The following is a 24470-nucleotide window of genomic DNA, read 5'->3' as shown; positions in this document are numbered from 1 at the left end:
GAAATCATAGGGTTTTTTTTTCCTGTGCAGAATGAGTCCCAGACTGCAAATAGTTCTTGATTACTATGCAGTTTTCAAGGACTTTCTCACAGTGGGAAGAAAAATTGTGAAATTATTTGTTATTGCCTACAATAGTGAGATTTATGAGGATTTACATCCCTAAACCACAATAATAGTTGTTTGATGGCACTTTAGAATGAGTCACTGCTTGCTTTGCTGCTGATGACCTATATAAAAACCACTTGGGCTCCTTTTCTGGTGTTTTGACATGCTTGTACATTTATGTGCAGAGATATAATTATGAATATAACTGTTAATTCTGGAAAATGTACATGAGACTGTTTCTAGTGTGGACTGACACCAGTTTTTGCTTTCCAGCAACTGTTTAAAATCATTTAGGTGAGTTTTGATGCCACACATCTAAAGGGGCCACCACCATGTTTCCATAACAGACAAAAATATAAATAGGGGTTGGGGGGGGGGTGAAAAAAAGAGAGAGATCAGATTCCTCATGTTTATAAAAATAAGTCTCAACCCTTCAAAAGATGTAAGGATGCTGACAGCTGATGCTGATATATTACGTAACGTGCTTGTACATAGTCACTGTACTCGTATAAGAAAGATGGATAAATACTTTTGGTCTTCCAAGTGTTTCTCAATCTTCCATGTGCCTGGCTGCCTGTAGATGTAGCATTAGTTCATGGCTCAACACAATATAATCTTGTGGAGTTGTAGTTTGGCAAGGCAATAGCACTATTTGCGAGAGACTAATGAAGACCTTGTAAAGCTACAGCTCCCATGATTCCATAGCATTGAGCTGTGCTGCCAAACTGCATTAATTCTGCAGCGTAGAGGCATCCAGAGGCAGCAGCTTCTGTTATCTCTGCCAAGATGCCATTGTGATTAAATCTTGGCCATTGTCTTTAACTCTGACAGCAGTGTGACCTTGCTTGAAGTCTTCCCAGTTTCACAATGATGACAGGCATTGTTGCTAGTTTACAGCAAGATAAACGAGTTGTGTTTCAATGGAGGAAATATTCCCAGTATAATATGGCCGAAAACAGCACACACACCCATGTAAACTGCATTTCAGAATAGACATGAAATAAAACAGCTCTGTTAGATTTGTTTTTCTCTTGAATAAACAAAAGGAATGATGCTTTTTTTTTTTTTTTTACTTTTTATGCCCTTTCTAAAGCTGTTTGGAGTGTATTTAGCTTTCATGACCTAACAGTTCACTCTTTTTATATTTACTACAGTGAGTCAAGGTGGTGATGCAGTTGCGTCAGATACATGTCCAGATCCAGGAATTCCTGAGAATGGAAAAAGGGCAGGCTTGGAATTTCGGTGAGAGTTTAAACACTGGTGTATTATAATGTCTAATTTATGTAATTCTATGAAAAGGAGATGCTCAGAAGCTTGAACTTCTATTCTGCATTTATGTGGTTTGTTATTATAATGGTTGCAGAAATTAAGGTAGGATTGCAAATTTACCCAAATTGAGAAATCTTGTATAGTGGCAATCCCTTGCATGCAACAGCTCCCAGTCATTTCACTGGTTAATGGTGCATGAAATTGCCCACACAGAAATTGTAATTTACTCATCAAGAGATGAATTGATGGAATGAACCTTGGAGAAAAGTTCTCAGTTCCTTCAAAAGCTTACAGTATATATGCCAATTGTTGTGCATAAGCATCAATAAAGTACAGTTTGGAAACTTAGCATGGCATGACACTATATGTCATGTTGAATCATTGCACTATGTTCCCCTCTTTGGTCAGCTATTTTTACATGGCACACATTTTATTCCTGACACTTGTTGTGAGTCCCAATTGAGTAGCTATAGCAAGAATTAACATATCACAAATGCTCTAAGAACTGTGAAAGAAGCACCAAACACAATGTTGTTCTAATAAATGTGATTAGTTGATTAAAGGATTTGATAGCCAAACTTTTACACTAATTGATCTTAAAGTATTAATTGAAGACTATAATACAGTAGTAGCAATTAAAATGAAAGTAACCCACAAATGTGAGCATTGCAAGTGAAATGAGCTATCCATCCTTCTGAATAAAGAAACTTGTTGAATTAACTAGCTTTGAAACCTGAATATAAATGGTGAAATTTACATGCTTAAAGAAGCTAAAGAGGTAGTCCATTGGGTTGTCAACAGATGAAGTCCAGAAAGTCAAGATGAAATTGGGTCAGTCAATGGAGGCAGGAGAAAGGCCTGCTCAAAGAAGCAGATAATTGAGATGGTCATAACACAAACTAAGGTCAAATGATAAATGAGATTCCTACTGTGTCATTAATCAGAAGGCAGGGGAGGACATGTGTTTAGACTACAAGTGGCCCTTTTTAGTTAGGGCAAAGAGGAGGTTCAGCTGTGCATTGTAGCTTGAATTGGATCTAGATAAGTCCAGCTGTCATCTCTGTAATATGTAAGCCTTACCCCTTAGATATGCTGGAATTTGTCAATAGAGATACACAGCAGAGATGTGAAGAACATTTTTCAAAAATGCCATTCTTGATCAATGGAAATATACCCACTGAATAAATTGTTGAATGATGAGTCAACACATAAGTAAATTTAATTGATTCAATGGTTTTTATATAATTGGAATGAACAATGGGATTTGGGTCCATGTTGTTATTCTCTGTGTTTGGGGATTTAGTTGGAAGAGAGAGAGAGAAAGAGAACAGAAATACACATTTTTTTTTCTGTGAAGGAATCTATGTGTCAATGCAGTTTATGTAACTGTGGCCCAATTTGTGTAAACATATGGATTCATATGCAGGAAAAGAATCTGCAGTTTTACCATGTGTATTTTCTGTTTAAAAGCCCATTATTTCATATCAGTATTTTGCCTAACATATATGTTTTGTTTTCCCCAACAAATGTTTCCTATGCAAGAAAGGAATGCATATTTTCGTTGAAATTTCCCAAGAAAATGCTGAAATACACATTTTTGAAAATAGATTTATTTTAATTCATGTATTGTATTTATTTCTTTATTGAATTCATAGATTGCCTTTCTCTCAAGATGAGATTCAGACATGCTTCATTTTTTTCAGAAGGAGGGGTGCTATGGACGGCCAGATGGACGTCCTAAATTTATTTTTATTTGCAAGAATGAAACAAGCTAAAGATGCCATCCACTATGCTTGTGTAGATTCATTTGATTTGATTTATATCTTGCCTTTCTCCCAATGTGGAATTCAAAGCAGCGACTGGCTTTCTTTCTCTATGTTTCCAAATCCACTGGTAGAAACACTTTCCAGTAATTGAGGAAGTTGTATCTAGTAGGCCGAGAGGCTACCACCGCCGAGAGGCCTCACCAGGAAGTCCTCACCGCCACAGGGGTTGCTGCACTGAATTTGCCACTGCTGAAATTCCTGCTTCCAATACTGCAGCTGCTTGTCTTGCCACTGCCACTCTCCTCGCTGCTGCTCTTGCCACCTTTGCTCTACCACACTCGCAACCGTCAATCTCACCACTGCCAACCAGGATGCAGGGCCAGCCTGCCACCGAATGGCCAGCTGGCCAAGTGATGGGAAAAATTCCCGCCACACAAGGGGCTTCTGGGAAGAAGAAGCCCCCTGCCGATGCCATGGCTGCCATACGGCACCCAACTGGGGCGGGATTCCATGTTTCCCAGTGTGGCCGGCTAGAGCACCAGCAGAAAAAGAAGCCTGGCAGCATCTTCCAGCCTCCTCTGCTGCTGCCCACTCTCACTCTTCTTCCCTGGCTGCAGGAGTGGAGGCAGCCAGGGCAACATAGCAAGCAGGAAGCAAGGGGCCCATTGGCACCGATAGGAAAGCCTTCACTCTCCCTGGGGCTTGCAAGGGGGAGAAAGCCACTTAACTATTAAAATAATGTTTATATATTAAAATAAAAATAGTGCCCCTACTTTGCGGATTTCCACTTATCATGGGTGGTCCTGGAATGTAACCTCCATGATAAGTGAGGGAACAATGTACAATGTAAATTTAAAATTCAGCATTTAAAATTGACTAAGCTTCATATACTAATGGAGGATGACTCTCATGTCAGATATTACCTTATTCAGTCAAGGTCAGCTTTGTATGCTTCTAAGTATATTCTTAACACTGAAAAGAAATATGGGGCCTATATTGTCTGAATAGGGCAATCTTGTTGGGATTGATGAGCCGCTAAGCTCTAATCACCCTCTTTATGAGGTAAATTCCCATTAAAATAGCAGAGTAAAATGCAGCAGTGAGACTTACGCATGGTGTGAGTTTTGGAAGGCCTCTGTGTCTTCAGGAAGGCAAAGGAATGCAAAATTAGCTTTAAAGTTTAAAAGCATTTATTGAGGTAAAAAAATCCATTGATGGATAGAAAAGGTTCGGAGCTAACTATCTAATCTAATCCTGTTCTAATACACATAGACGGATTAAAATAACAAAGGTCTAGATAGCTACATCTTGACTAATCGGAGCGGACAGAGTGCGTCCTCTCTGGAACAAAGCAGGAAGATGGAATGGCGACCAAGCCTCACGGGTCGCTTCTTCTCTAGGGCCATAAACATTCCAAAAGCCAAATTGGGGGAGTTACGTCAACCCTAGGAGAGATCACATTTCTAAAGCATCAAAGGGTGGGTTGACCTAAATAAGACAGGAAGGAGGAAACAATAGTAAAGCCAAATCAGAGCATGCATGGAACTGTGGAAGGTGTCCCTAACTCTTTTCTAAGCTTCCTACCTAACCATAGAGACTTAAGCAGTGCAGGATGACATTTTTACAACAAATCTCACATCAGTTTTTCCTTATCAATGCCATAATATTCAGTGCATCCTACTCAGGATGACTCCTGACATTACCATGCTCTGAATTTCTCAATAGATTACATAGAACAATAAACACTGCAGTAATACAAGGCACAGCACAAACCTTTACAGACATTATGGAGAAGAAGAGAAGGCTGAGAGGAGACATGATAGCCATGTACAAATGCGTGAGGGGAAGTCATAGGGAGGAGGGAGCAAGCTTGTCTGCTGCTGCAGACTAGGACATGGAACAATGGCTTCAAACTACAGGAAAGGAGATTCCACCTGAACATTAGGAAGAACTTCCTAACTGTGAGAACTGTTTGGCAGTGGATCTCTCTTCCCTGGACTGTGGTGGAGACTCCTTCTTGGAGGCTTTTAAGCAGAGGCTGGATGGCCATCTGTCAGAGGTGCTTTGAATAAAATTTTCCTGCTTCTTGCAGGGGGTTGGACCTGTGAGGTCTCTTCCAACTCTACGATTCTATGGTTCTATGATTCTATGGATGTTTTGTGTTAGGCTTAATGCTTAAAACTGTGCTGATGTTTCAAATTAAGTTTACTTTAATTGTGGAAGTCACAGTGGTGGTAGAGGAGTAATTGGTGTAGGGGTTTCCATACATGGTTTAATCAGTAACAAAAATAAAATATGTTAAAGTTGTTTGGAAGCTTTAGAAATATTAAGCTTTAAAATATTCGTTAAAAAACCCTCTCTCTCGCTCCTTCTTCTGGATATCCACATGATACTGTGTGTAAAATTTGTTCTGACTGTGCTGATTTCAGTCAATTTAGGGAAGCTGCATTATTTTTTTAGATTTCCTGCCTGCATTGTGCCAATTTATTTTGCTGCAGTCACAATGGTGCTAAAGCATATTTGACAGAGATGCAGTGTTCTTTAGTCACCCCGCTAAGCAGAAAAAGAGAGCAGACATTTTATCAAACCTCAGCTCTTCAAAAAGCTGGAAATCACTCTTCTTCCAGCAGGAAGAGAGGAAAAAAGTAATTTAGAAAGATCAAAGAATGCTATCAACTAGACAAGAGGACAGTTTCACAGACAGAGATGTTACTGACCTTTTAGTTGTTTCCTCTTTTGAGTTATGTGTGTTTTATTGGGCTACAGGGCAATGGGAAATTATAAGACCCATATCCTGTTCACAGTTACTAAAGCAGTAACATGACAGAGGAATCAACCGAACTGCAAAAGAAGAGACCATAGTTCAATGTTAGTGCACACTGTTTGCATGCAGAAGGTCACAGGTTCAGAGTTGGCATCTCTACTTGGATACATCAAGTTAGCAGCTGACAGAAAAGATCTTCATCTGAGACCAAAAAAAATTGTGTTGGACAGTACTGGCTGCACAGTGGAACCTCAACTTAAGAGCATCCCAACTTAAGAGTGTTTTGAGTTGAGAGCCATCACTTGGCTCAGATTTCGCTTTAACATAACAGCCTCCTTTTGAGTTAAGAGCTAGCACCAGAGGGTGCGCTAGCAGCTGAGGGAGCATTAGCTCAACAGTACAAGGCTTTAGGACTTCAAGGAAGCAGCCTACGTGCCTCCATGTCTCATGCTCTTGTCTGCTTTTGGGAGATTTCTGTCTGCTTTGCTCTTGTCCATTTTGAAAGATTGCTGGCTACTTTACTTTTGTCCTCTTTGAAGAACTTTGGGCTAGTTGAGTTTGTGCGTTTTTTATTCCTGGTATGTTTGGCTTCATGAAGAGAGAGAGGGGGGAGAGAGCGAAAGAAGGAGGAAGTCTGGAATGAGTACAGTATGAAGAAAATGATGCTTCCGCCTCTTCACTATGTGCTTTGTGCTTCCTTGTCACAGTTTGCGCTTCTGTCATTTAAAGTTGATCTTTCTTTTTTATTGTTCCATGTGAATGTGCATTTATACATTATACATTGTTATTTATAAAGTACATTTTCCTATTTAAAAACATGTAACAAAAATAGGGGAGGGGTTCAGAGGGGCAGAACGGATTAATAGCATCACAGTGCATTTCAGTGGGAAAATTTGCATTGAGCTGAAAGTGATTTGAGTTAAGAGCTCAGTCATGGAACAAATTAAACTCTTAAGATATCACTGTAGTTGGAATATTCATGTATTTCAATGAATTGCTAGTATTCCCCATGGCATAAATTAAACAATGGTAGGCTGCTATGAACTAAGTGAACCCACCCGACACTATGTCCTTACCTGCCTGAACCACTTTCCCACAAATGGTCTCTTTCAAATCAGGCTCTGCTAAGGGCAAAGAATTCAATATCTTGTGATAGCTGGTGGCTTCCATCTCAGTGGAGCGTGAATCCACTTTTAGTCCAAACTTTGAAATAGGCTACACAAATTGCTATTGCCCAAAATACCACAACCCAATCAGTTGTCACTAGATCATTTGGTAACTTGTAACAATAGAAAGCATCTGACTTGCTTGTCTTTTGAGTTCACCTGCTTGAGGCTGCTCATTACATCTTGGCATCAATCTCTTCTCTATAGTTGCCTTCTTCCTGGCAAAAGGCATAGCTGGATCAGTGTTTTACAGGGAAATACTAGCTAACAATGAGAAGCACCCCTTGGGAAGATGGGCTTGCATCTTGTTGTATAATGTTGCATATACAACCCCATGTTGTATAATGTGCCACTCCTACTGCTTTAATGCCGTGATTTATTGAGAAGAGATACTTTTCACTTAAAATTATACTAGAAGAATACACTGCAAATTAAGTTAATGCTGACATTTTAAACTAGCTTAATTAATAGTTAATTTCGCAATCAGCTATAGAATTTATTTCAGAAGAAGGCAACATATTTTTTCAGGAGTCCAGTACATAGGGAAACTCCTCTTCTGGTTGGGTTCACTGATTTAGTAGCCCATTGAATTATTATTGATTTAGATAATCGTTTGTCTTAGATTTTTCATTGATATAATGATACTGCTGATGTGTTTTCTTCTATTGTTACATTATTTGCTGAAATTATAATTATATGTGTGGATAAATGGGGGAGGAGAATTAAATAATTGTAGTCTCAACAGCAGGGAGGAATGCTGCTTCTACCACCCACTTGTTTCCAGCGCCTTAGAATCTAGTCTATAGGATTACCATCTATGATTGTTAGTTGCAGGTAAGCCCACTAATAATACAAGTCTTAAATTACCGACTTTCTTTAAGCATATTTTTGGGTGGCTTTAGTTTAATTTAGTATGCAAAAAAACATAAATGAAAAACATTTAGTAGAACAACTTAACTCGTCCATTTATCAAAAACAACTGTTCACAACTCCAAATAAAATACATTTACCACTTTTAGTGTTGCCACATTACTCAACTAGTTAGTATTATGAAAACACTCTCTATCTTGAATCCTCTTTCTATATATCCACAACACATTCAGGAGTATTTAGGGTTGCTTTCTTTCAATTATATAATCAATAGCTAGTTTTCTTTTAATTCAGTGGCTGAGGCTTCCAGATCCACAAGGACAGATGCAAACACAATCCAAGGATCTAAGCTTTGCTATCTGTGTCATCCTAGTAGTTGCCTGAACTGGGTCTGTTATTACTGGGGCCTAATAGTTCTGGTCTTGAAGTGTACATTTTGCTTTGCTATGTCTGAATTATGTTGGTATATGCTGGTGCTTATTATGGAAGGCTCAGATTTAGCAACAAACTTTATAATCACACCATGGTCTACTAGAGTACCCATTCATGTTGGAACACACTTTTTTTCATCTTTCCAGACTGCCAGAGACATAGAGGGTTTGTCTCTGTTTTTCCCATTCCTGGTTTTTAGTAAGAAACACAAGAAAGAATGCAATGGGTGCGATACTTTCCTGAAGTGGTTGTCCCAGACAAAGAGATATTATGGACCCCCTATTGCTCTGGAGAGATGACACTGCCAAGTCTGAACCTATATGAGATCTCAGTACTCATCAGTACATTACAAGTGAACACAATTTTCTTCAGATCTGTGAAAAACAAAGGATTAATTAGACTTTTTTCTATCTAACATATTAAAGGCTCCCCTTTTCATTCTACATCAAATCAAAATATCTCCCACCCCAAACAGGTATGTGCCCTTATCAAATCAAGTCAATAAGTTTTCCCAGTTTTTTGTTAAAAAAATTAGGTGCCTCGGCTTGTATTTGGGTTGGCTTATGTATATACAGTATATGTATGGGTCACTCACACATGAGTACACATCTTAATTCCAAATTATAAACAGTTCAACATTAAATTTAGCCCTAAATTTCAAGATGGGAATAATTAACTCATCCATATTAAAAAGTGTAACATATACAGATTGAAATACCTTTTGGAAGTTTTACACTCTTTTGAAAACACACAATGTAACTCTTTGGTGGGTATGTAATTTTAACAATTTTCTTTCTGCTTTCAGAAAGACTTTGAAATCACAATTTTTCAAAATTTGAAATTATTCTTCATAAATTTTACATAAACCAATACATTGTTATTTTCTATGCAAAACAACTACATGTGACTCTTAAGCAGGATAAGAATTGAACTGTGGACATTCTTATCAGTCAACATTATTCTTATCATGTCTGCTCAAGACTGTTTTCCAGCAATTTTGTCAATGTTTTCAAATAGTTTTTCCAATCTTACTATTTGATGATTAATTGCCCATGAACAGAGCCGGCCCTAGATAATTTTCAAGTGTAGGCGAACAGAATTTTGCCCCCCCCCCAAACCAATCACTGAAAAATAAAAGCGTTGGATAAGCGAAAATGTTGAATAATAAGGAGGGTTTAAGGAAAAGCCTACTAAACATCAAATTACATTAAGATTTTACAAATTAAACACCAAAACATCATGTTTTACAACAAATCAACAGAAAAAGAAGTTTAATACATGGTAATGTTATGTAGGAATTACTATATTTGCGAATTTAGCACCAAACATTGAACAGGGATATAGGGCAGTGTGGACTTAGATAACCCAGATAGCCCCCAGGAAAAACTCTAAAATCAGGACAATAAATAAAGAACAACACTCTGAAAACAGGAAAAATCCAGATAGTAAACAATCAGGGACAGCTAACACCTCCCAAAAAAGATTCTCCCAGGCAAGAAGAAGCCAGGCCTTGAAGCCACAGGGCCATTAAATGCTAATCAAGGTGATTAATTACAACATTCACACTTGCTTCAAAGAAGAGTTCTTTCTCCACCCTGAACCTTCTACAGATATATAAACCCCACTTACCTAGCTTCCAAGTTCCCACAGACCTCACAATCTCTGAAGGCCCCAAAGGTGGGCCCGCACGGCATGAAGGCGGGAGGCCCAGGACGGCCGCGGCCGCCAGAAGGCCCAGCGCGGCTGCCAGATGGCCTGAAGGAGAAGGAGGTTGGGGGTGACGCCATCCTCCTGGGACGAAGGTGCCCCCAGGACGATGGCGCCACAGGCAAGTGCCTAGTTCGCCTTATGGTTGGACCGCCTCTGCCCATGAAAAATAAGGATGGGTTTCAGTTCCACTAATTCACATTTTAGAAATGAACAATATATAAAAACTTGCAAGCTGGGCTTATCAGTACAACATGCATCTCATTGTCATATATAGTCATAGTTTTCATCACTGAGATTTCACAAAAGGTTGCTGGTAATCTTTTTTTAAAAGGCAGAAAGAGGACCTCCTTTATATATAATTAGGAAATATATGTCCATGCTGGAATTTCTGGAATAATATTAAGAAAATACTCTTTCTATAAAAATAAAACAAAAATGGTGCAGTGTTTTGTTCTGTAAGCCCCACATATTCTTGCTTTCCCTGTTTTCAACAGTAAAACATTATTTTTTATTGTTTAACATTTTTGTTGTTCCTTTTTAAATGAAATATTCTGAAGGGTGTGAGACAAAGGCAATGATTTATTTTCATAAGTTCAAGTAAAGACTCCAAAGAAAGCTATTGCACTTGTCAAAAGAATAATGGCCATGGCTATTAGGCTGAATTGCAATACATGAGAAGGCACATTATTCAAACACTTTCTAAGTCGAGAGAAAGATATGTAGTGAATGAACCTGATGGAAAAGGGAGAGAGTTCATTTTAGACTCAGCCTAACTACTAGTACTTTAGTATTGACAAGTTCTTCGAAGATGTTTCATACTTTAAAACAAAATAATGCATGTTACTTAGTTATTATTATGTCTTTTTTGTCTTCCTTTCTAGTATTAGCATTTAATTTTTAAAATAATTAAAGCAATTTTCTGGTGTCTCTATGAGAGAAAATGTCTGCTTCTTTATTTCTTTTCCTCCTTTTGGCCTTGTTTTTGTCACTTTACCTGGTAGATTGGCTCCCCATGGGTTCAAATCTAATAATGCAATTAAAATTTCATGGTGCTGTGACAGCAAAACTACTCCTCTCAGCTCTTTCTTATTACAAATATTGGTTCATATTGTATACTTTCATGCCATCAATATCAATCTCATTCTAAATCTCAGCACTGGTATTTCTTATAAGATAACCAGAAAGCACATATTTCTGTGGAGGCTTTTATGTTATCTCGCAGTTTCTCATGTTACTAATAAAACTTAAACTAATCTCAACTGAACTGGATGCATATTCCTTCATCTTTTGGCTCTGTTTCTCATCCTTTGATAACTTTTAGACTAGAATTTCTTCAAAGCATAGAAATGCCTTCTTGCTTTTTCTCCGCAACATGCATGGGATGATATCCGTGGGTGTATTCAAAACCTACTAGGTTAAGTTAAAGGTTTTCCCCTGACATTAAGTCTAGTCACGTCTGACTCTAGGGGGGTGATGCTCATCTCAATTTCTAAGCCAAAGAGCTGGCATTGTCTGTAGATGCCTCCAAGATCATGTAACTGGCATGACTGCATGGAGCGCCATTATCTTCCTGCTGAAGTGGTACCTATTGATCTACTAACATTTGCATGTTTTCAAACTGCTAGGTTGGCAGAAGCTAGGGCTATCAGCCAGAGCTCACCCCATTCCCTGGATTCGAACCACTAACCTTTTGGTACAGCAAGTTCGGCAGCTTAGCAGTTTAATCCGCTGTGCCACCGAGGGCTCTCTATAGATTTCTAATTTGAAATAGGTCAGCTTGAAGGGGATGGGGAACCTGATTTCATTTGAAATAAAGGGGGCAGGGGACTTGATTTCATTTTATTAATAAATAGCAATAGTGTAGAGAGTGTGTTTGATTAAATAAATAGCCTTAGTCTTTAGTGTTAGAAGGAAATCTGCCTTAGTGTTAAACCATGAGAAACACGCAGAACAAATGGCAGTTGAAAGAAGAGAAACAGAGTCCAACCATAAAGAGCCCATTACTTTCTTAGATATGCAAAAGGAGACATCAATTGAAGGTCTGGAATGTCAAGCCAAGGAACTGACAAGACAATAAACCCAAGGAAAGCAAGTCTTAGATGTAGACAGTTCAAACAGAATAGTGAGCCAAGCCTCTTCAAGCTCATGGCCATTTATTTCAAAAAGTCAATTTGTGATCACAAGAAACAAAATAATAATCTTCATATTCTTACACCACCTCATCTTACTTTTTTTTCAAAAGACTGACCATCTAAAAAGCAATTCTAAAGAGACTTAGCAAATAGGTAAAACGCTATATAGAAACAGCCATGGTGAAGAATTTCTTGTTTATTTGTTTATTTATTTGGGGCTTGGAGATACCATCCCTAGGATACACTCCTAGGATACAGCCATGGCAGTTAAAGTGGAATGATAGTGCTGTGCTAGTCTTGTGTGAATGGGCTCACCTTTTTTCCCCTGAATTTTGCCTTTTGGAATAGTAGGCTCAAAAGAATTATCAAATTTACAGTCACTGATGACAGATAACAGAACTATCCTGCTCACCATATTTCCACAGGACGTGTGATCTCCATAGGATAAGTTTGTATTTAGTACCAAAGTTGTTGATTTCAACAGATCCAGAACCAAGTTTGATTCTCTGGGGTATTTTGAAAAGATCTAAGCTTCCTTCAGGAAGAGAATTTTACAAAAGTAGTAACAAAGTTCACAAAGAGCATATGGTAAAAATTGATTAGTCAGTTTCAAATATAAGATCATAGTATAGCATTGAGCAAAATGTAAAGGAGTAGACTGTTTTCATTTCTGCTCCTGATTTTCTAAAAAAAAAAAAAACCCAACTTCCACAACCACATTTCCAAATGCTGGTTATCATCTGACTAGTACAGAAAAGTATCACTCTGCATTCCCCATTCCAGGCTCTTTGTGTGAAAAGTCACAGAGATGTCCTTAGTCTAGATCTTTTCCTTCCAAGAGGGACTCTTCCGAGTCTGTCAGCCTGGAAGCTGACATTCTGCTGCTCAAATGTGCTGATGACTGATGCATTCAATGAACACCTTGTGCTCTAAGTCTTTATTAGTCTGTTAGACTATAATTCATAGTAATCAACTTGAAGCTCTTCGGGGAAGTATTAGGGATCACCTACTGCTTTGTAAATTACGGTACTTAAAGACACAGAAGAACATAAGCCTTTGAAACAATGAATTTTAAGGGAAGAGATATCCTATTTGATCTTCAGCTCTAATTACATGTTCTTACAAAACTGTAAGAATTTATAAGATTTGTATCTATTTTATTTTCACTCTTAACTTTATTACTCTCTACTGATTATACCTTCTAGCAAAGATCAACATTAGGGAGATGCTGGAGCCCACAGTGATATTATTAGCTGTAATATTGGGACATCATCCAAATGATGTGGAGCATCATCATTATTTTCCCAATAATGGGGTAACTGTCCATAATAATGTTTTTGATGTGCTAAGATGCAAAAGATACACGATGTTCTTCTTAACACAATGTACTTCTTATTGCATGTATTAGCATTTGCTTGAGGTAGCTTGTTGTTCTCGTAGAGTGGAAGACCAATCTATAAAGGAAATTAGATTTTATAATTAAAATAATAATCAGGGTGCAGCACAGCATACAAAGGTAGTTCCAGACAGAAATCCACTGTTTTGGGTATTCCATATGGGAAAAGAACATGTTTTCTTACATGCTACCTGAATTCAACTTTGAGCTTTCGTATATCTCCAGCACCATCCTGGGGAGTTGTCTGCTCTTGATATGGAATCAAAAATGAAACAACAGTGAAGTGAAAAATGAATACAATAGTGCACCCGTATCCATTAATCCCATATCACTGGTTATCTAGTGTTCACAAACAGCTTTGGACTTTGTGAGGGAGATGCCGAAACAATTTCTGCTGCCGTTGCTTCATTGCCAGGGAGAAGATGGGAAGCCATCCCTCCTTCTCAGGCAACAAAGCACCAAGGGTTTGATCACCAGGGAGGTGGATAGGAAGTTGCTCTATGTTCTCAGGTGACAAAACAGCTTCAATGTCACAGAGAAGAGGCTACACATTAAGTCTAATGCATACTCAGCAGTCAATTCTACTGAAACTGGTAAAAATTATTTCCATGTCAGAGGGTGCAGGATTGCTGTCTTAATGCATTTGAATATTATGATTAAATTAAGGGAAACTGGTCACACTTTGTTCCCACAGAAACTAAGTGAGGCTGATGTTAGTCATGGTAACTAATTTGTCACATTGATTTCAGCGAAATATCTTCTTCTTCATTCACACAGTCATTTCCGACTCTTCGTGACTTCATGGGCCAGTCCACGCCAGAGCTCCCAGTCGGCCGTCGCCACCCCCAGTTCCCTCATCAGTGAAATATAAAATACTCTTATGGATTTTAGATTACACTTTCAAAATCAATTCCCATTTTTGGTCTTTTATTTTATTCTTTAAATTATTAGCATAACTATCCTACATCCTGATTTACATTTTATATTCTCGCTTAAAGCTGAACCAGGCTTTTTGAAAGTAAATGGAGAAGGTCTAGATACAACAAGAGTATTTTCTTTTCAGCCTCTGAAGGAAACACTTTTGGAACATAATGCATATTGTCTTTTGGGCTGTGTGGCCATGTTCCAGAAGTATTCTCTCCTGACGTTTCGCCCACATCTATGGCAGGCATCCTCAGAGGTTGTGAGGTATGGATAAACAAAGTAAGGAAAGGAAAGAATATATATCTGTGTAGAGTCCAGGGTGTGGCAAGAGTCCTTTGTCACTGGGAAGCCAGCATTAATGTTTCAGTTAATCACCCTAATTAGCATTGGAAAGGTTTTTGTCTCTTGTATTGTCCACATGCTTGAAGTTGTCCACATGCTTGTGGATTTAAATGGCTTCTCTGTGTAGTCTGACATGATAGTTGTTGGAATGGTCCTACAAACTATCTACAGACCCACAAAGAAAATCCAACAAATGCTACGGTCAGCGAAGGAAAAGAGGGATCCCCTCTCCTCTGCAGGAGTCTACCGGATACCATGCAGCTGTGGACAAGTTATACATAGGGACCACCAAATGCAGCGCCCAAACAAAAGTCAAAGAACATGAAAGACACTGCAGACTAATTCAACCAGAGAAATCAGCCATAGCAGAGCACTTGATGAACCAGCCTGGACACAGTATATTATTTGAGAACACAGAAATGCTGGACCACTCTAACAACTATCATGTCAGACTACACAGAGAAGCCATTGAAATCCACAAGCATGTGGACAACTTCAACAGAAAGGAAGAAACCATGAAAATGAACAAAATCTGGCTACCAGTATTAAAAAACTCTAAAATCAAAACAGTAGATGGGAACCAACACTCTGAGGGCAGAGGACAGCTAATGACTGAACAAAGGATGCCCCCAGGCAAGAGACAAAAACCTTTCCAATGCTAATTAGGGTGATTAACTGAAACATTAATGCTGGCTTCCCAGTGAGAAAGGACTCTTGCCACACAGATATACATTCTTTCCTTTCCTTACTTAGTTTATCCATACCTCACAACCTCTGAGGATGCCTGCCATAGATGTGGGCGAAACGTCAGGAGAAAATACTTCTGGAACATGGCCACACAGCCCGAAAGACATACAACAACCCTGTGATCCCAGCCATGAAAGCCTTCAACAACACATAATGCATATTTATTTAGATTTTTGTGCAATAAGAAATAGTTCAGCTTCCGATGTTCTGCCTGCCAAAGTTCTCTTGGCGGTGCAGCTGCTTCAAGCACACAAGCACTTTTCAGCCCACAATCATAGTTCATTTTCCTTTTCTACTATTCTGCCACTTTGTCAGTGTTTCTCATAGCTCCAATAATGAGAGGGTAGTGCTGATTTTTTTTTACAAAATGCTCTCAGCTAATCAAGTCAGTAAGTGATTGTGTGAAAATATGTTTCTAGCTTTAAGTTTTCTCTGTGTATTGCCCACATTTTCTTGCTTCTGTCTATAATCAATTTATATATTTGTTGCTTTGTTATTCTTCTTGTGCACCTTCAAGTTATTTCTGACCTATGGTGACCCTAAGGCAAATGTATAATGTAGTATTCTTGGCAAAAAAAAAAAAAGTGTGACTTGCTCAAGGTCATCCAATGGGTTTCTATGCCTGAATGGGGATTCAAATCCATTTCTCCTGATGCATAATTCAATGTTCAGACCACTGCACAATCCTGGCTTTCAATGAATACAGTGTTCCCTTACTTATCGCTGGGGTTAGGTTCCAGGACCACCCGCAATAAGTGAAAATCCGCAAAGTAGGGATGCTATATTTATTTTAATATTTATACATTATTTTAGTAGTTATACATTATTTAAGTCTTTATCAACCAATCGTGTGTTCATAAATTGCCTCCTTCTCCTCCCGTTGCCGCTTGGTCTCCGTTTCTTTCCCTTTGGCTTCTCCTTCCTCCCTTCCTTAGGCTGTAAATTGTATTTTTTATGATTTATAATAGTCTTTTAGAGCTTGTTGAAAAACCGCAAAACAGGGAATCTGCAAAAAGTGAACCGTAAAGTAGTGAGGGAACACTGTATATTATCCCCCCCTCAGGGATATTATGAACAGACTGGGCTTTTCCATTGTCATATATGAACAATATCCTATGAACAGCAAAGTTCTTGGTATATATTTCATTTAATTATTGATGCATCAGGATTAGTGTTTAGTTTGCATTGTAACTTAAATGTGTACTGACATAGCAAAATTAATCCTGTATTAACTGTGTTATTCATTCCCTAGGGTTGGGGCTAGTGTCCAGTTCAGCTGTGATGACAACTATGTGCTTCAAGGTGCAAAAAGTATAACTTGTCAAAAGGTGACAGATACACTTGCTGCTTGGAGTGACCATCGGCCCATATGCCGTGGTGAGTATTCTTCACTGGAGGATTCCCTGAAAAGTGCAAAATAACATTTCTCTCTCTCTCTCTCTCTCTCTCTCTCTCTCTCTCTCTCTCTCTCTCTCTCTATATATATATATATATATATATATATATATATATATATATGTTCTGATAATTTTCCCCTTAACTTAACAACAAAAGTACACAACCAAAACACAACGAATTTGGCCACAAAAGACATGGTTATCCGGACTTTGTATTTACATTAAAAAAAACCCGAGAAAAATAGTCCTAATTAGAGGGAGAGGAATAACTGTTTCTTTCCCATTGCTGCCAGTTAGAAGGATAGGCTCCACCCACCTTGTCTCCTAGCAACCCACTCAGCCATTTAATGGCACCCAGGGCCTCTTCAATCAGGCCTCTTCCACACTGCCTATATAATACAGATTATCTGATTTGAACTGGATTATATGGCAGTGTAAACTCAAGGCCCTTCCACACAGCTGTATTACCCATTTCTAATCTTATATTATCTGCTTTGAACTGGAATATCTTGAGTTCACACTGCCGTATAATCCACTTCAGTGTGCATTTTATACAGTTGTGTAGAAGGAGCCTCATATAATCCAGTTCTAAGCAGATAATATAAGATTATAAATATACAGTAGAGTCTCACTTATCCAACATAAACACCCCGGCAGAATGTTGGATAAGCAAATATGTTGGATAATAATAAGGGATTAAGGAAAAGCCGATTCAACATCAAATTAGGTAATCATTATACAAATTAAGCACCAAAACATCATTTTATACAACAAATTTGACAGAAAAAGTAGTTCAATGCACAGTGATGCTATGTAGTAATTACTGTATTTACTAATTTAGCACCAAAACATCACAATGTATTGAAAACATTGACTACAAAAAACATTGTCTACTAAAAGGCCAACTGCGTTGGATAATCCAGAACATTGGATAAGCAAATGTTGGATAAGTGAGAATCTACTGAAATATGAAATAATTACTGTGGTATAATAATACAGAACAATATAATCTCAAAAACTAAATAAGGAGCATCACTCGGAAAGCAGGGAAATTGGGAATTCCAGAAAGGAAACAATCAGGGCCAGCTAACACTTCCTAACAAAGGATTCCCCCAGGCAGGAAGCAAACAGGCTTTGAAGCTGCAAGGCCATTAAATGCTAATCAAGGTGGCTAATTGCAACATTCATACCTGCCATAGTGAGACTATTAATTACTATTCAAACTGGCCAACCAAGGATTCCGCAAGGTAGAAAGCGGCCAGGCTTGCAAGCAGCAAGGCTATTCAGTGCTATTCAACCTGGCCAACCAAGATTTCCCCTAGATAGAAAACCCCCAAGCTCTGAAGCTAAGAGGCTACTCTGTCCCATACAACCTGGTGCTGAGACTATGTTTTGAAATCGGATTCAGCTTCTAGGACCTGTTCACACTATATAATCATAGCATTACTGTGGTTCCATCGTATGGAAACCTGGGGTTTACAGTTTGAATATGAGCATTTAGAATGGTCACCCAGAGGGTTCTAATGAGTTCAACAGACTATGAACCCCAGGATTCCCGGAAGGATGGATGGCTCTATAGCTAAATATTGTGAATGGCATCATGAGAACTGGAAAACCTGCAGAGGATGCTGCTGTGAAAACAGAAAGCCCACAATAGCAAAGTCAGCAAAGAACATGAAGATAATTGTTCAAGATTCTTCATGATGTTTTTCTACCTTGCACTAGCTATTTTTGACTCCATAAATCTAATGGCTCTTAATTGCCTATTCAAGAACAGCATGCCCTAAAATAGCTCTCGACAATATGTTACTGCTGGTGAAGAAAGCACATTATTCTCTGGACTCCAGCAGCTTTAAATATTTTAGATGTAAGCACAGGAAAAACAGACCAACCTGAGTGCTAAAAAGTGACGTTCAATGTTCTCTACTGTAGAAAAGACCTTACATTTTCACACATACATATACACGCAGACATCACTGTTGTGTTAGTTATGCATTTTTTTTAAAAAAAACCCTACAAAATATGGAATGGATTAGTCAACCTTTGTTCTGTGAAACCTTTAGATTTTTCTCATTCAGTTTGGTTCTATACAATTTGCTTTCATCTTTAATAAAAGATGAAATACCAAACAATTGGCTTATAATACATTTATTTATGATTTGTTGTCACTTAATACCTACTTTATATACCTGTATTTCCTGAAGTTGTGTAAGTTTCTCAGGCAAAGAAAGGATCATGAGTGGAAAAAGTTTAAGAAGTCCTGGTCTAAGAAAGTATTTAGGCTTATAGTATGCTAAATGAGTACCTGTGAAATTGATACGTTCTGGTTTTATCTTATACTGTACCATGCCTAGTTGTTTTTTGGGGGGTTTTTCGTGTCAGGAGCAACTTGAGTCACTTCATGCCTAGTAAGACAATATTTCATCTGTTTAATAGATAAGTAGTCTTTTGCAACTTTAATTTTCAGTGAAGGATCTCTAACATTTTAGGAATTACCTCTCTTGATATCCAGTTCATACACTTTGTTTTATTAAAAAACAAAAACAAATTAGAAGATAGTATATCAATTCTTGGTTTAAACTGTCCTCTCAATTCTGGCTTTTGTCATAACTTATTCTAGATAAATTGCCCAGAAGTTGCATCAGTGTTTTACTTGTAGAAATTGAAGCAATATTACTATCTTGCTGTCACTTGAACAGGTACTATGAGTTCATGTAATAATGTTATTACATGTGAGTCATAATGTTATTTCTAATGTTATACATGTGATATGAAAACATCTATTATAAAGTTTCCCTGGATGAATAGTCGACAGCAATAAAAGCCTAAGTGTCCAAAAATAAGCAATGTTTGATTTGACATTTGTGTTTAACTGTGTAATCAGGGCCGGCCCAAGGTAATTTGGCCCTATGGTTTTTGAACTGGGGCTGGATGCCCTTTGGGGACCCCTTCCAACTCTAGTGAAGTATAGACTTCCTGGGAGCCCAGTGGAGTCTTTTTTCTCTTCCCTGGCTGCCAGGGATGTGACTAGATGCCCTTCAGGGGCCCCTCCTTCCTCTTCTCCCCTCTCCTCGGCATCGCCTGTGGTGTTTTTGAGGGAGAAGCCTTTCCCAGGAGACCTCCCATTCGTATAGCTCCCTGCAAACTTTCCAAGCCAGGAGGCTGGTGGAGAAAGACTGCCCTAGAGCATGTGCAAAGTGTGGCCTTTGCTTTTGGGGCCAGGAGGGGGCTAAGCCTGCAGAGCCCAGCAGGGGGAGGCTCCTTCCGTGCGGCCTCCTCCTCCTGCTCCAGATTCAGAAGCCTTTCGCCACGGGTAAGTCCCTCTAAGGAACCCATGATGCAAGGCTCCTCGGTGCAGCGGTGGTGGCGGCGGGGGGTGGGGGTGGGGGTTCCTCCAGCCTGGAGATAGAAATTCCGCCTTTCCAGGAAGCTCCACAGGGGCGCTTCTGCAGCACCGCCAACCCGCGCTGTGATTGGCCGCGCACATCCATCACTCTCGCAGCAGAAAGCCCCTCCTTTGGGAAGGGGGCGGTGTTAGAGATTCTCTAACACCGCCCCCTTCCCAAGGAGGGGCTTTCTGCTGCGAGAATGATGGATGTGCACAGCCAGTCACAGTGCAGGTGGGCGGTGCTGCAGAAGCGCCCCTGTGGAGCTTCCTGGAAAGGCGGGATTTGAAGCTCCATGGGGATGTTTACCGCCCTTCACCTCACCTTCTTCATCTTCTTGCTGCCAGAGCCATGGCCCGGGGGGGGGGGGGGGGTGCGCACGCATAGGAGCTCCAAAACTGCACCTGAAAGAAAATGGCACTCCAGGCAACTGCCTAGTTTGTCTTACGGGTGAACTCCCCCCCCCCCCCCCCGTTTGTAATTCATCTATATTTAAAATGAATATGATGCAATCCAGTGATTTTATGTAGTACTAATGAGGAAAAGACTCAAATCATAGGAAGTTTTTGCATGTTGAGAAAATGTTTAGCTCTCTGATTAAGGGGGAAATTCGCCCCAGCAATATGAAGAGATATCATTTGTGTTTAAAGTACATACAAAAGCCAGGATCACAGTGTCTCCCATGAGCAGAAAAAAGTCTTCATCAACATGCACAGATATTTTTAAAAGCTTCCCAGAACACTGTAGCCATCTATATTTGGCATAAAAAAGGTTGCAAGTTTTTTTTAAAGTCAAAGTTCACATTAAAGGATTTGAAAGAGCTACCCATCCCTCAGACTGTATTTACACGAGTATAATGTGCCATTGAATGTGATATGCTCCTCAGTTTTGAAGGTATGCATTACAAAAACAGAGGATTTGCTGTCAAATGTAATGCGAGGCAGCAGTGACCACAAAAAGTCTGGTGGAAAGCTAGGTCCCTCTGCCAGATCTGGAAGGAAGCTGGTGGTGGCTACGAAAAGGCTGGTGGGAAGCTAGGCCTCTTTGTACTCCATCTTCAGTTGGGATGTCTTGGCTAATGCTACAGGCAAGTTCATGTGTGAGATTCAAATGCACTTCCATTTTGGCAATATAGTTTAGCCAAAAAAGGTGTACATTAGATTTGACTAAATATGGTTCCTTCCATGAGCACTAGGACTCACATTTGGCTACAATGAGTGGGTGTTATTAATTCAAAAGGACTTTTCAAATTCAATTACATGTATCAATGGAATCAAATTCCGCTAAGTGCTATTAATTAATTTCAGCTTTACTCAAATCAGTGAGGCTACCGACACTTTTAATTCTTCATGTCTTCAACATACTAGACAATGACATATGTATTCTTAGTTAAATAGAACCTAGTTGGGCATCATATAGTGAATCAACATGTTGAAAAAATATGGGGATCAGAGTTAAGTGGATATTGCAATTTTTTTGTTCTTATGCGTTAAAACAACATATTAGTACATTTATAACAGGTACATTATACCATCCATGGATTTGATTAATGAACAATAGGAAACACTCCACATTAGTAAGAGCCTGGAATCTATATGTTTCCTCACATATAGAAGCAACACAAATTGTGTTTCGATTGATTTATTGCTTGGTTTCTTACTAAGATTCACAAGCAATAACAATGTAAACAGACTGATGTTTTGTTGGGCCACATATTGTACTTAGGAACTCTTCACACAGCTGGAAGTGGCCAGAGGTAGTATTCCTCTTTGAGGTGAGGCATGGGGCCCTCTCCTCACCAGCTGGCAGGGCACTCACATGGAGAAGAGCAAGGAGTGTGCAGCTTCCCTCCATAGATCTGGCAACACAAGAGGCTTCCCGTATGGCCAGATCCATGCCAGCTCCATTAGGGGAAGCTGCATGCACTACGCACACTCCTTATTTCCCTCCATATGATTGTCCTGCCGGCGAGAAAAGGGCCCCATGCCTCACCCTGAAGAGGAACCCCAACGCCACCCGCCATGTGATGAGGTCCTTAGTTTATTCTGAAAATGAAGCATGTTTTTCACATTTCAACATTCTCCAATAGTCATGATGGAATACGAAAGCAAAACAAAAAAACAAAAAAACAAAAACAAACATCTCTTGTTATCCAGCCATTTTGAAACCAAAGATCTATGTCAACTGTGAAAAGCTTACTGTCAATGGTTCCACTACCATTAGAAGTTTTGTCACTGATTTTCATTTTAATTAGAAATTGTTGGTACTCTGTAATTATTGGATAGTGATAAACTAAGATGGTCAGCATGGATTCTATAAATAGGCGTAATATACGAATATATTGTCTAATATCTCTTTTATAAATAATTTTCATGTCCATAGCAGTTGTTGTCATTTTGATCTTTTTTATTCTCCTAGCCAGAACATGTGGTTCCAACCTCCGTGGACCTAGTGGGATTATTACATCACCTAATTATCCTGTACAGTATGAAGACAATGCACATTGTGTGTGGGTTATAACAACCCTCGATCCAGAAAAGGTATGCTTTCTATCTCTGTAGGTGTTTGCATGCAATTAATTGATACCTGTTGTCCTTAAGTATTGGTTAAAATTCCCTGTATCAGCCTTTTTCTTAGCAGCAACACCCACAGAGTAAATAAGGCTGAGAGTGTATTGTACATGTTTTGTTCATAAAATATGTCTACTATGCCACTAGGAAAAATATGGAAAATAGTTATTTGCATATTATATATCAATATTTCAATAAGCATGGTAGGTAGCAATACAGTTGATAGATCTGCTTTGTCATTCAGTAGTTTCCAACTGCATGGGTAAGTATTTTTTTTTAAGTATTTGGATTTAAGAACTCAGAATATTAAGTAGTTTTATTTGCATAGCGCACATTTGGGTTCAGTAATATTGTAAAAACATTATACCACTCAGCATTTCTGAGCTTTGCTGAGTTTGTTTATAGGAAGACACTAGATTTTAGTGTAATCATTGTTTAAGTGTTTTACATAGATGCTACATCTTCATCAGAACTGTATTACAGTAGAGTTCCGGTTATTTGACATAAACAGGCGGGCCGAATATCGAATAACCGGAACTGACAGATAATAAGGAGGCCCTATTATCCCTCCCGGCAATCCAGTTTAGGGAAGCACCCCGTGAGCGCTGCTGCCTAGCAACGCTTACAGGGCGCTTCCCAAGGGGCGAGTGCTCGGCGAGCCCTCAGCCCAAGGAAGCCCTCTGTACATGCTGCTGCCTAGCAATGCGCACGGAGCACCTCCCAAGGGAAGAGGGCTCGCCGAGAGACGGGGCCCGTCCCTCGGCGAGCCCTCGGCCCAGGGAAGTGCCCCATGTGCTCTGCTGCCCAGCAATGTGCACGGAGTGCCTCCCAAGGGGTGAAAGCAACACTAAAAAAACTGGGAAATTTCTGACAGGAAACAAACAGGGCCAGCTAACACCTTTCAACAAAAGATTTCCCCAGGCTGGAAGCAGCCAGGCTTTGCAGCTGCAAGGCCATTTGATGCTAATCAAGGTGCCCAATTGCAACTTTCCCAGTTGCTCCAACAGACGAGAGTTCTTTCTCCCACCCTGAACATTCCACAGATATATATACCCCACTTGCCTAGTTTCCAACAGACTTCACAACCTCTGAGGATGCCTGCCATAGATGTGGGTGAAACATCAGGAGAGAATGCTTTTGGAACATGGCGATACAGCCCGGAAAGCTCACAGGAGCCCACTTTCCTTTCTACCGTGGAGTGTCTTGTGACACTTACCCTCCTCTTTGGGAGGAATGTGGGCAGGGCCAAGCCAGCGTTGTCTGATGACGCTTGGCAGGTTCCACCTAATGAAGAAAAAGGGCTCAAAAAGCCCTATGTGAAGAAGTCCCTAGATTTTGATCTTTGAATCCCACACAGAAGTTAATCAGAACGCACCAGATTCTGTGGCCCAGACTGAATTAGAAGAGACTACAAGGCATTCTCTGTCAGCTACTGCTTGCTATGTATTGTTCATGTTTGCTTTATAAATTCAAGGGCAGAGCCATTCTGAAACT

The 24470-nt window shown here is 39.4% G+C and overlaps 1 protein-coding gene across 4 annotated transcripts in view; it reads left to right on the top strand.

The window, feature by feature from the left end:
• Positions 1-24470, top strand: part of csmd1 (CUB and Sushi multiple domains 1) — a 1478446-nt gene that overhangs the window by 1048993 nt on the left and 404983 nt on the right. For all 4 annotated transcript variants that reach the window (XM_062969106.1, XM_062969107.1, XM_062969108.1 and 1 more), the window contains 3 exons: positions 1260-1347; positions 16876-17000; positions 22825-22946. In XM_062969106.1, the coding sequence (XP_062825176.1) occupies positions 1260-1347; positions 16876-17000; positions 22825-22946 (335 nt within the window). The remainder of the gene's footprint in view (positions 1-1259; positions 1348-16875; positions 17001-22824; positions 22947-24470) is intronic.

The sequence above is a fragment of the Anolis carolinensis genome, chromosome 1, assembly GCF_035594765.1.
Source record: "Anolis carolinensis isolate JA03-04 chromosome 1, rAnoCar3.1.pri, whole genome shotgun sequence".
Lineage (NCBI taxonomy): Eukaryota > Metazoa > Chordata > Lepidosauria > Squamata > Dactyloidae > Anolis > Anolis carolinensis.
The sequence above is the reverse complement of the archived record's forward strand: the minus strand, read 5'-3'. Positions and strand labels throughout refer to the sequence as shown.